This window comes from Camelina sativa, chromosome 6, assembly GCF_000633955.1.
Source record: "Camelina sativa cultivar DH55 chromosome 6, Cs, whole genome shotgun sequence".
NCBI lineage: Eukaryota > Viridiplantae > Streptophyta > Magnoliopsida > Brassicales > Brassicaceae > Camelina > Camelina sativa.
The window spans coordinates 13,864,171-13,877,866 of record NC_025690.1 but is presented as its reverse complement, the minus strand read 5'-3'; the positions used below and the strand labels follow the sequence as shown (position 1 = coordinate 13,877,866).

The 13,696-nt window shown below is 33.5% G+C and overlaps 1 protein-coding gene across 1 annotated transcript; it reads left to right on the top strand.

The window, feature by feature from the left end:
* LOC104791256 (transcription factor HEC2-like) lies at positions 10,450 to 11,570 on the top strand. Its single transcript, XM_010517090.2, has one exon. It carries the CDS (start codon positions 10,628 to 10,630, stop codon positions 11,324 to 11,326), a length of 699 nt encoding a protein of 232 aa, XP_010515392.1. The 5' UTR covers positions 10,450 to 10,627; the 3' UTR covers positions 11,327 to 11,570.

Genomic DNA, 13,696 nt, shown 5'->3' with positions numbered 1-13,696 from the left:
AAAAAAAAAAAAAAAAAACAAAAAAAGCAAATTATGATGAACGAGTTAGCGACAAGTTTACTTTTTATCGGAGATTATATGATACTGTAGTATCGTACTTGTAAATATTTTAATGTCGGTACACAATAATAATATCTTGAAAACGGTCACTACCACCACTAAAAGAAACCATCTGATCAGACCGTTGCTCCTGCGATCGATCACGTGCAGATCCCACCGCCCATCACGTTCCTCCTCATCCGTCTCTTAATTCCAACATGACATATCTTATCGGATCTGGGCCGTTGATTAGACAGATGCGTATAACATGTGGTGGGCGTGGAGCAGACGACCGGTGAGAACTCGTGAGTCCGTGTATCATCATAAAGCGTTGGTTCGGTCCGCTTAATATGTTATGTGTGTCTGTTAAGTGTGAACTATTTATTAGTTGAGGGTTTGACTTTCCACCTTAATTATTTTTAATTTGAAAATTAGTGTGATACTGACAATCTGACATGTAATTTCATAGATTCTCTAACAACTTGGGAGAAAGATAAGAGATAGTTTGGTATAGTACTCTTTTCTTTCGGCAGTTAGATTTTTTCAGAAGAAAAAAAAATGAAAAAAAGAAACGTATCGTTTTAGTAAATTTGGACGTCAAACAAAAATAAAAAGAAACTGTTGTAAGTACGAACTTTTGACTCTACTGCTTGCACAGTTGCACTGTGGGGCAACCGGCAACCACAAGTCTGGTCCAAGATCTAAGGTAGATATTGGGAGTTTCAAACTCCGAGTTTGGATCCATGATGATATTTTTTGAAAAATCTGAAAACCAAAAGTCTTACAAGTACGTCCGATAATATTGTTATAGAGGCATAGACCGTTGATTTATACACACACCTTAAAACTAATGTAGTAAAATAGTATGCATTATGCTGGATTATGATTCTTTTGGTTTTACATTAAACTTGTAACCTAACATTTATACTTGTGATTATGTGTTATTTTTAGTTATGAAGATTTTCAAGACCCCAACAAAAAAAAAAATCAGTAGTTACTATAAAAAGAAGTAAAAAATTTACTGAGTTTATTGAAGATAGGGAAAATTAGAAATAAATGAACTTTTTCCAAACCTTTGTCCATGTATACTTTTTTTTTTAAGATTGTCAATTGTGACGAAAATACCCATACTAATATATATAATTAAGTTTTTAGGAGTTTAAACCAAAAAACAAACAGAAAACCCATGTTAGTATACAACTGTATAAAAAAAAATTTGAAAAAAAAATGTTTTGAGTGTCAAAAATCAGTTTATAAATTGATGACTTCTGGTCTAAATTGTTCAGAAAAGACTTTCTACGATTTTTTCAAGTTTTGAAACATTTAGATTATTTATTTTACAGTTTGTACATGTTTTACGAAGTTTAGACGGAAAATTTGTTCTAAAAACTTCAGAACCTGAATTTTGTATGTTCTACAGAACATACAAAATTAAGAATATGTATTCTACATTTTTTTTCATTCTACATCAATTCAGAATATATTTTCCACGTTTTACCCTGTATACTAAAAGAAGTAGAAGATATATCATAGACATTTTAAAATTTATAATCTGCAAAACTTAGACTACCATAGAAATAGAAAGAAATTAAATTAAATAAGGAAAGTGAATATTTTTTGAATAATCTTAATTTAATGAAGAAGCAATCAAACGGAATGTGGGTGGTCAAGTTCTTGGCTTCTTTTACTGAATAGCTTAAGCTAGCACTTGGCAAGAACCTTCTAGTGTCAAAAGGATTCAACAAAAGTTTGAAACTTCGATCCTTCTTCCTGTTGCTTTTAGTTTTTTGTAACTTGCATATTGCCTTTGAACAAATTGGCAATTAGATAACACAGTTGTTGCTAATTTCAAAGATCTTGTTGTTATGACAACATTCTCTTTAGTTTATCTTTTGGACGAGAAATTTGTTCTTCCATAGCTATCTATTAGAATAATATATATATACAGTTGCGGGTATCTGTTAAAATGATTCATAAAAGTTTGAAACTTTCGATCCCTTGTAACAGTGAACAAATTGGCAATGAGAGAACACATTTGTAACACATTTCATAATTTGTTGTTATATTAGTTCTATTCTCTTATTATCATTGCACTATATACCATCGTTGTTGGTATGGAAGAAGCTGCTCCTTGTTGCTTAGCCAGTAGCTTGGTCTTAGGAGTTAGATTTGGAGGAGATTCTTGTTCGTGAGAAGTTCTGTCAGTTTTTGGAAGAGAGCTTGGTGAGATGGAGAGATGGAGAGCTGTGGTGAGATGGTGAGATGGAGATGTGGTGAGATGGAGAGATGGAGAGATGGTGAGATGGTGAAGAAGGAGAGACGGCGGAGGATGGTGAAGAAGGAGAGATTATGAAGAAGGAGAGACGGCGGTGGCTAAGGCGAAGAAGGAGAGACGACGGTGAGAGGTTAAAGATGGAGAGAGACGGCGGAATAAGAGTTTCGATGAATCGCGACAAGAAGAAGAAGATTGTCGCAGCGGCCGTCGATGTTACCGATGTTTTTTTTTTTTTAAGATTTGGTAAAAGAGGAGAAATAACAAAAGGGTTTTGATGGTTGTAGAAGTCTCTCAATCAATTAGAGGTTTAAGTTTCCTATTTTGTTTTTCTTATTTATGGTTTTTAAAAAATGAGGGTAAAAACTGGGTTAAAAAACATATTAAAATCTATATGACCAAACTTACAAAAATAAAGTGAAGATGGACAAAAGTTTTTTAAAAGATCATTTATTTCTAATTTTCTCTTAAAGATAAGCCACTCAAAATCTTATAATTTTTTGGTCTTATTTTCATATCATTTAGAAATAAAAGTTAGAGGAAGTCTGCAACCAATTAGTTAAATTGGCTTCATTGTAATCTTCAAAATCCAAAGGAGAAGGACAAAACTTTGGGGGATTTTGTGCCCCATCCGCATCATAGAAGTTTTCGTTATATCAAAATAGCATATTGCCCTTAAGAAAAGTTATATTGACATATATATATATATATATATTACCAAATGTAGAAAAGTAAAAATTTATAGTTGAAAATCGTAATTACATTTGTTAATAAACTAAAGACATTATATGAAAACATAGAAGGATTATAACTCCAATCCCTCTTCTTTGTTTTTGGTAGGAGATAGGGAGATATTTATTCATAACTTAAAATATCAAATACAAATATTTCTTCGACACGCAGTGCCATTAGCATCATCCGAAAAAATCGACACAACACTACTTGGTACCACCTCCAAAGTGTGAAAGCCTAAATGTAGAGAACAAGTATAGGCCGCTAAGCAAGATGATTAGCTTCTCTATACACATGCGAAATACGGACACAATATTAAGTCATGGCACAGACGTACCATGAACGACAGTAGATGTGTAGCACTAATCCTTGTATTGGGATATAGAGAACCGGAGATCAACCGAGATCGACGGTCGAGATGAAAATCCCAAAAATATGTAAATTATGAAGATTGAGAAGAATCTAGAATATATAGTTTAGGAATATTTATATTTATCTAAATATATTATTTACATTTACATTATCTTAGTTTAGAAAATTTCTTGTGTATATAAGAGAACATAAGTTGTAACATTATAAGGGCATCATTAAAGGGGGAACTATTTTTGGTGTTCTTAGATTAAATATATAGTGAAAATAATGCTAGATCAGTTGTTAAGATCATAGGTAAAAAAAATGGGAGAACTAATTATGGTGTTCTTAGAATAAAGATATAGTGAAATAATATTCATAAACATTTTACAAATTATAAAAACTTATAAAATAACATTTAAATTGCTTACTTATATAAAAGCAATTGTATACTTATAAATTAATATAATATTCTTAAACATATTACAATTATAAAAACTTATAAATTAACATTTAAATTGCATACTTATATAAAAGCAATTATATACTTATAAATTAATATAATATTCTTAAACATATTACAATTATAAAAACTTATAAATTAACATTTAAATTGCTTACTTATATAAATGAAATATTTTCTTTTTTTCCAAAAAATCTCGTCCAATCACATGAAACCACGTCAAATAAGAACTGGGCTTAGATCAGTTCTACATCAAGAACTAAAAAAAGTGTTCTAAGCCACTATTCATTATTTTTATAATTTTTTTGGGCTAAGAACACCCTTGGTGTTCTCCCATTAATGATGGCCTAATTATGAGAGTCTAATATAATTCTTCCTTTAACACATTATTTGTCTTTACTCTCATCAATCTATCATGGTATCAGAGAAATCGATCCTATGGATCTTTATTACTATGGGTTAGAATTTTCGTTTGCTTCCACTTCTATAATTTTCTATCTATTTTTCATCGTTTCTTTATTAAAAAAAAAAGTCTATAATTTCTTTGACCTTTTATCGCTTGCTTCTTATGCAAGCTTCTTCTGATTTTTGTCAAAAAAAAAAAAAAAATCTGGAATTTGGTCTTCACACACACGTGAGTGTGTTGTCTTTTGATGCGTGGCCATGATCTGGCTGGTGAATATGAACCAACACGTACGGCGGTGTTGGGCCTCTTGGTTAAATAAAAAAAAAATAGAAAAAAGGAAGAGGAAGACGTGTTCTTCTCCTCTTGGTGGGTGGTGGATATGAACATGAACCATGATCGGTTCGTTCGGTGATGATAATTCTTAAGCATGTTGGATGCTTGTTTAATTGGTTTGGCCATTGATTGGCCAAGTTGATGTGAGTTTGGCTAGCATAATTGTTAGTTTCTTGAAGATTGATGGTGATGATGTTTCACCAAGTTTATCCTAGTTATGGGTTTATTGCTTAATCAAGCATAACCTAAGGAATTGACTCTATGGCTGAGTATAAATGTCATGAAGATGACTCTACGGCCGAGTATAAACGCTGTTGATGACCCTACGACTAGGTATAAACGTCGCTGACCTAACGGCTGGGTATTGTAGCCGCATTGAACCCTACGACCGGGTATAAACGTCGATGATGACCCAACGGCCGGATATAAAGCCATTATTTTGAAGACTTGTCCAATCTATCATCAATCTATCACTTTTACTCTCATCAATCTATCACCTTGTCTAAAGAAAACCGACTACCACTTCCGAATCAACCTCCAACTCCAACCAAGACACTCGCTTCCCCCAAACAATATCAAGCCCATAATACACGTCCCACAGTTCTGCTAAGGCAGAGGAGCATATCCCAATGTTCACTACAAAACCACATAACCAACTCCTTGTCCCATCACGTAGCACCCCCGCAGCGGTAGCCAACCTCGTGATACTCTGCGAAGCACCATCAATGTTCATTTTTAACCAACCCTCCCGCGGCGGTTTCCAGGATATCATCCACTCTACCCGTACTGACTTATGTGTGGCACCTTTGCTGTCCAAGTAAGCCACAGACATCTCCTTCGCCAAGTCTTTTAAAAACTGCACTCTATCCCAACATTTCCCATTTACACCAAAAACATTTCCGCGTCGCCACTTTCATCCCCACCATACTGACATAGCAAACAAGGTTGACAAATCACCATTTAAGGTTGACCAGTCGCCATCCAATCCCTCTTCTTGATTACAATAAGAAAATGATTGGATGATTAAAAAACTAGTTAAATTTCCTACCACCACTACTGTACTATTAGCAAAAGAACCATTTGCTTATTATGATTATAAAAGCTAAAGGCCTGTATTGGGCCACATAAGTTTTCAGGCCCATTTAATTCTTAACCCTTAGCTGATATTATTATGATGTTGTATGTCGGTCCTTTCTTTTGTTTTATAGATTTTCATGTGTAATTCAATGGTTACTGAAACATTTTAACAGCCATTTATTGTTTTGTCAGAAACAAAATATCCCACGTAATATAATATATTATACAAATAAGTGATAACACATTTAGATATCGACTTATAATTATGTGTTATATATCGTTAACAACATTGAGAAGATCGATGAGTTTATTATTTTCTGTTTAATCCACATTTTTTACCATCGCTTTCCTTAAACTCCATATATGGAAGACAAGACAAACTATTTTGCATTATCCTTTCAATTCGTTCAAAACATACATTCAATAATAGAGAAAAAAAAACAAATTTTATTATCTTAGAGGATACATTTTACATATGTCTTCTGAGGTGCACCGGAAAATAAATAAGTTGAGTACGTTTAATATAGCACAAGGGACATGGATGGGGTATTAGAAAACAAGATTGTACCAAATACCAAAAATCTACTACGACGCAAACAAATAAAAGAGAGCAGAACCAATAATAGGGATATGTGTGATCTAGTCTTCTTCATCCCATAATATTTCCTTATTTGGGAAAATTTGTTTTCTTTTGTTTTTCTTTATAATCAAAATCAAACAAAGCTTATCACATCACGCCATATTTGTTTGTTTTAATTCTTCCATGATTGGTTATAATTTGATTCTCCCGATTGAGGCTCCTACATTCTAGGGTTTTAGTCACTTTTGACTTTTGTATGCCTCTCCATGCATATTATATTAATATATTTTTCTTTCTTTCATTATTTTTTTTTTTTTGGTTCTTGATTTACAATTTAGGTGGATTGATTTAAGTATTATGTATCCTCCCGTTGTTTGAACTTATGTATTGAATCTATTGATAAAGCCGGTGAGTATTGTTTTAGAAGTTTGTCTAAAAACTTGAAGAAAATTCCATTTCTTAAGAAATCACCAGAAATAGTGCAATATAAATATACTATTCAATAATAGCAATAATTAAAGAGGGGTGCATGAACTTTATCCTGTCACAGAGAACATGAGAATTTATCCGAATAAAAAGAGAGATTGAAGAGACATAATTGAAAGAGAAAAAAAAAGCATTGAAGAAAGCAAATGAATTCATATCTATCTTATTTTCATATATGAACAATATAATAACTAAAAACAAAGGAAAAAGATAAAAATGTGTCAGAATAATACAGAGCACTTGTTCAAGAAATTATAAGATATCATATGAGAGTTATCTATAAAACCTAATAGTATTAAAGATATTGTAATGGTCGAGTTACAAAAAAGGATATAATAATGATCAGAAAAATCAGAACTATCAGTGGTAATGTTGTGACCTTAGTTTCATATTTCAACTATGAATATTTTTATTACGGAGTATTTTTTTATTTTGTCGGAAATCTTGATTAATCATTTGGGATATAAATTGTGGTGTTAATATGGAGCAAAGAGCATAGATGATGCTTGGGACATGAACACAGCTGTATCACTACCTTGCCTTGGGAGGCAACCTACCCTAAATTTTGTAGTATTAAAATAGTATGATTCCTTTAAGAATTGTTGCTATTTGCTTCCAATATCGCAGTGTTTGTTATTTTAATACAGTGCCCATCCTCACCAAACAACCAAATAATACGACGACAATTTATTTTTTTAATAAATACATCTGATTAAAGAAAACAAATCGTATAGTTATTATAGAGTTGCATCGTAGCTAGATTGCAGTAAACAATCAAAGCTAATTAATATGTTTCGGTCTGATGACAAATTTAACGGTATTTAGCTATCCATAACGTAATGAATGACATGGGCACTTTTGATAAAAACAGGTTCAATAATAGTAGCAATAAATTATCGAAAAGAAAGTCCTCGTTTGACAGAAAAAAAAAAGTACGAACAAGACTTCGAATCTTGGTTAAGAAATTTAGATTCGTTGGAAAGGAGAGGAGTGTTTAATTCTTACAGTGACTTTGTTGAAGTAAAAACGAAAAAGGTGAAAAAGGGAAAATAGCATCTAATCAAAAACTGGTGTCTTGATTGAAAAATTGAGTGCAGCGAAACGTCATCGTTCCGTTGGGTTTTCTTACATGTTCCAGTGTCAACATAAGAGGGTAAAACCAAATCCAAAGCAACTTACTGTGTCTGTCTATTTTTGTCTAATTCTAGGGAAGAAGAAGTAGAAGAAATCAGCATAAGATTTAAATTAACAATCGTTTGATGTGTATTAAATGTGACGTCAAAAGAAGTTAGTATTTTCTCATGGGTGAAAAGAAAAAACCAATGATTTTGCACAAATGAAGCCAAGCATTAATCTTGATTGAAGATTGTGAGGTTTTTGGTGTCTTTTGGATTTATGCCTTTTTATGGAAAGGGTCATTTATTAATTTGCTTGTCGCAGTGCTTCCTTGTTAACTAATGTTACTATTTTTTTTTTTTTTTGTTCTTTCTTTGTCAACACACACAAGGACTCTTCTATGTTCACGTAAAGCTCTTGAAACCAAGAAAAAAAACAGAAAAAAGGAAAACATAATTTAATGAAGATCGCAATAAGTCCTTTCCGATCAGCTTTGATAAGCGTGCCCATATGCTAACAACGCTCGACGCCAAGTGAGATTCGATTTATATATTTACAATATTCTTCCACAATATATGAACGACTAACGTGTGTATTATAATACACTGGAAAACTGTCAATGTTAAAGTTATCAACTATATACTGAAAATTTGATCGGAGTCATAAACTTGATGGTTATATACAAAATCAAAATTATATTCACGTTTTCTACAATTTTATTCGAAGAAGTACTAACACGTGACGTCAATCTTAATTAGTTTAACCAAGACAATGTGTTATGGATATCATAAAATGTTCTCTCTCTTTTTTTTTTTTTTTAACAAAATCATAAAATATTCTCATGCATAAATATTGGATCCAAATTAAAAGATTAAATAAGAAAACCTTGAATCCAAGGTAATATTTTGTTAAATATATTTCGCCGTCGCCTGAACAGATCCCGGCGAAGCAGATGGGTTCCCTGGATTCTGACATATTTCATGTGAATGTGGGGGTAATTAACAATTATAAAGAAACTAATAGTATAAAATATTGATAGAAAAAAGGGAAATATAAAAAATAATACACGACTACTCTCTTTCCCATTATAATTCAAAGTAATTCTTATTTACTTCAATATCTAGCATTCGAGCAGATAACAAAAAAAAATTATGTTACTTAGAATTATTTTATTAAAAGAACAAATTAAAATGGTAGAAATAGGAAAATTCATGGTTGCTGCCTAACTCAATGGTGGTGAGAGCGGTTCATGCACCTTTGATTTGTCCAGAAGCGCCTTGGTTCACGACTCGTGGGTCCAATATCCCACCGATTTGTGACATGTGGACGGTCGATTCAAACAAAGGATAATATCTTCATAATTTGACGCAGTCAAGATGACTCTTAAGTGAAACGAATTATTCATTGATCAGCTAAATGACTACAACATAACACCAAGTCACCAACTGATTAATCAGTGATTTTTGCGAGTTGTGGATGTAACACCAGCTGAACTTTATGCAAAACTAGCATTGAAATGTTGAGGTAAATAAATTTATATATTTTTTTAAATTTCTCCTTAATTAACTACATTTTAATTCATCTAGAATCAAACATAAAATGCCATATGGGAAAAAGAAATATAAATGATGCATGGAAGGTTGTAACATACATGTCAAAGTCAAGGAAAAAAATTTCAACATCGTATTCAAAAAAGTTTCAACACCTAGCTAGGATACATTAACACATACATACATACACATGTTACATACATATGTGTGTGTAAAAAAGTTTAGGAGTGTGAAAAATAGAAGAAGGAAAAGAATCCTAATTGTTAAATATTATATATATATATATATATATGTAATAAGTTAAAGAATTAAGAATGGGCCACAAAGTGCTATATAAATCCATCACTTCTAGTTCCTGTAATATTGCTGAATCTCTGATTGGTAGTAACCAGTTTACATTTCGTACATAACTCTCTTCCCCTCTCTTTCATCACCATCTCTTCTGTGTATCAGACACACACAAAAACCTAAATTTTCAAGCTTTGTCAGTCAATCTTCTTCTTTCTCCATACCTTATCTCACCAGCTTCTCCATATCTCTCAAAGAAAAAAGAAACTCTATAAATTTCCCCCAAAAAGNCTGAACTTTATGCAAAACTAGCATTGAAATGTTGAGGTAAATAAATTTATATATTTTTTTAAATTTCTCCTTAATTAACTACATTTTAATTCATCTAGAATCAAACATAAAATGCCATATGGGAAAAAGAAATATAAATGATGCATGGAAGGTTGTAACATACATGTCAAAGTCAAGGAAAAAAATTTCAACATCGTATTCAAAAAAGTTTCAACACCTAGCTAGGATACATTAACACATACATACATACACATGTTACATACATATGTGTGTGTAAAAAAGTTTAGGAGTGTGAAAAATAGAAGAAGGAAAAGAATCCTAATTGTTAAATATTATATATATATATATATATATGTAATAAGTTAAAGAATTAAGAATGGGCCACAAAGTGCTATATAAATCCATCACTTCTAGTTCCTGTAATATTGCTGAATCTCTGATTGGTAGTAACCAGTTTACATTTCGCACATAACTCTCTTCCCCTCTCTTTCATCACCATCTCTTCTGTGTATCAGACACACACAAAAACCTAAATTTTCAAGCTTTGTCAGTCAATCTTCTTCTTTCTCCATACCTTATCTCACCAGCTTCTCCATATCTCTCAAAGAAAAAAGAAACTCTATAAATTTCCCCCAAAAAGAAGATGGATAACTCCGACATTCTAATGAACATGATGATGCAGCAGATGGAGAAGCTTCCTGAACACTTCTCTAACTCAAACCCTAACCCTAATTCCCATAACGTTATGATGCTCTCCGAATCCAACACCCATCCGTTCTTCTTCAACCCCACCCATACTCATCTCCCACTTGACCCAACCATCTCTCATCACCACCAACCCGGTTTAAATTTCCGGTACGCCCCTTCCATCTCATCATCTCTCCCGGAGAAAAGAGGAGGATGCAGCGACAACGCCAACATGGCGGCAATGAGAGAGATGATCTTTCGAATAGCCGTGATGCAGCCTATACATATTGATCCGGAGTCCGTGAAGCCACCGAAGAGAAAGAACGTGAGGATCTCTAAGGATCCACAGAGCGTGGCGGCTCGACATCGAAGGGAGAGGATAAGTGAGCGCATTCGGATTCTTCAACGGCTTGTCCCCGGTGGAACCAAGATGGATACGGCGTCGATGCTCGATGAGGCTATCCATTACGTTAAGTTTCTTAAGAAGCAGGTGCAATCGCTGGAGGAACACGCGGTGGTTAACGGGGGAGGAATGACGGCGGTGGCCGGAGGAGCACTGGCGGGTACTGTTGGTGGAGGATATGGAGGTAAAGGGTGTGGGACTATGCGGTCTGATCATCACCAGATGCTTGGAAATGTACAGATTCTTAGATGATGATGATGATTTTAAAATATATTTCATATTTATTAATATGAAGTGAATCAATATTTTAGGAGGAGTTGAATTAAATATTATGAAACTATCCTTTTCAATCTTTCCGTCTTTCGATGATGTTTTTATTAGTTTTGGGATGATTTAATTATAAGTCAGTCTTGGGTTGTAAAGACTAAAGTATTACGGGGTTGTACTTAGTAATATTTGATTATCACCAAGTGAATTAATCCACTGTTGTCACTGATCAATCCGACATGTCTCTGTCTTGTTTCTAATGTAACAAGTGTCAAAGTGTGTAATTTATGCCATTTCGTAATTGTTGTAATACTATCTTGATGCACATGTGTGTTGAGCCAACTTTCTAGATTACAAAGTTTTGGGGGATAGATTATAAGACGAATATTTTTGATATTGTAAATAAATTTTTACATTTCTTATAAGAAAAAAACAATCTATCAGATACTTTTCAACTTGTAAGAGTCTGCAATATATTTTATGTAATAAATTAAAATTTGAAATTACAAATTCTGAAATTCTAATTCTCTTAATAAACAACCATTTTCTGCACAAATATAGTTATAGGAATAAATTACCATATATATTGATTTGAATACTAATGAACTCAAAATATTGAAAATTATGATAAAAATGGATAAGTAACATAATGTATATCTGTAAAATTATATTTTAACTAGTTCGATCTTCTTTGCTTGGTCAAATTTTTTATTTTCAAATTAACGTAGAAAGGCATATTGTATAATACAATACTCCGATTGAGCAATACATACTGTTATTGTTATAGTAGTAATATCATGCTGTATAAAAATAACTTTTTATCTTTTGAATAAGTGTACATTAAACAATTTAATCCCGAAATGATTGTTAAAAATTTCTTACTTATTAGTTTCTTGGAACTTGAATCACCTACATTCATTACAAAAGATGGTGAAACCCAACTAGCTGACATCTAACCTGAACAATTTTGTTTTTATTTTAGGGTTAATTGCACCCACACCCATTTAGGATGTAAGTTCTTTCATCCACACCCACTTTGCAATGTTGGTATACTTTGTTAAGTTTTTAGCTTAGGTGGCATAATTACTTGGACAATTTTGTTCCTAAGAGAAGGTGTGTGAAAAGATAACTTTTAAGTTACCTAAAGTTTAATGTGTTTTACTCTGGACCATTAGATTTGAGGTTCTAGTAGATGAGAAAATTGTTGGTGGATAAGAAACAAGGGTTTCGCAGGTAGGGTTTGTGTTTCCGGGAAAGAGACATGGCTGCCGAAGTAGGATCTGGATATTGTGTGGATAGGGTAAAAAAAATTGAATCATGGATGACTGTGATACTGATCTTTGATTTATTTATGCAGGGTCAAGATCTTAGTTTCTGTGTAGTAATTTATGGGAGTTGGTGTTGTTCTGATGACGGCGTCTGGGGTTTCAAAGTGGACAGTAAACTGTTGTCGCGTGTTGTTCCGTTGTCGGTGACGACAAGTTTAGGCGATTTAGAAGTTTCGGTGGTTGCTGAATTTGGGTTGGTGGACAAGAAGGCAACTCTGAGTTACTGAATCCAACCGTTCATGGAATTGATGACCGGCGTGAGGACGCCGCCGGTGGTTGTGACAACAAATGTAGGTCTTGAGTATTATATTGAGATGTTGAGGATGAACCGTGGGCTGAATTTGTTTGTCTCATTTGAGGAGATTAAGAAGAGAGGATTGACTGACGAGACAGAGGATTCCATTTGGGGAGAGGATAGTCGTAAAAAACGTAGCTGGGGGTCGTGTTGTAGACTAAGTAATAACGGTAGTGAGGAAGGGTTTTTAGGAGAAGCATCTACAGCAGGTTCGAATTCATTGGAATTTGAGACAACCCAGGTAGATGAAGAATATATGGCTGAGGTGGCAGTAATAGAAGGGAAGATGAAGGGAAGTAATGGGTCGGTTTTGGGAATTGGCCGTGGTTTGACATTGACACAATTAGGTAGTGTGGAAGATTGTATAGTGTTGGAGGATAGTTTTGAAGATGTAGATGATCAAGAAGAAGCTGTAGTAACAGATGTTGATGTGACCCCAAGAAGCTATGATAAGGAGTTTTGGGGAAACTTCATTGGCGATCAGTTTGGTCGGGTAAACGTGGTGGAGGTTATGTGTAACACATTCTCTTGCTTTGACCACACTGTGTTAGTTAATGGAGCTGTTCCTTTGAAAGAAGAGCATAAATCAAAGATAAGTGGGGGTGATGCTGTTAATGTATCCACGTGGTCAGAGGATAGTGGTCAGTATCATGTTCCTGCGGTGGATGGTCGCAAACTTGGAGATATTGATGACGATGAGTTTGATATTCCTCCTTTGTTTGACGACACAAC

Bases quoted from the DNA above. Each gene is read 5' to 3' on its own strand.
- LOC104791256 (XM_010517090.2), top strand. From the start codon at position 10,628: ATGGATAACTCCGACATTCTAATGAACATGATGATGCAGCAGATGGAG.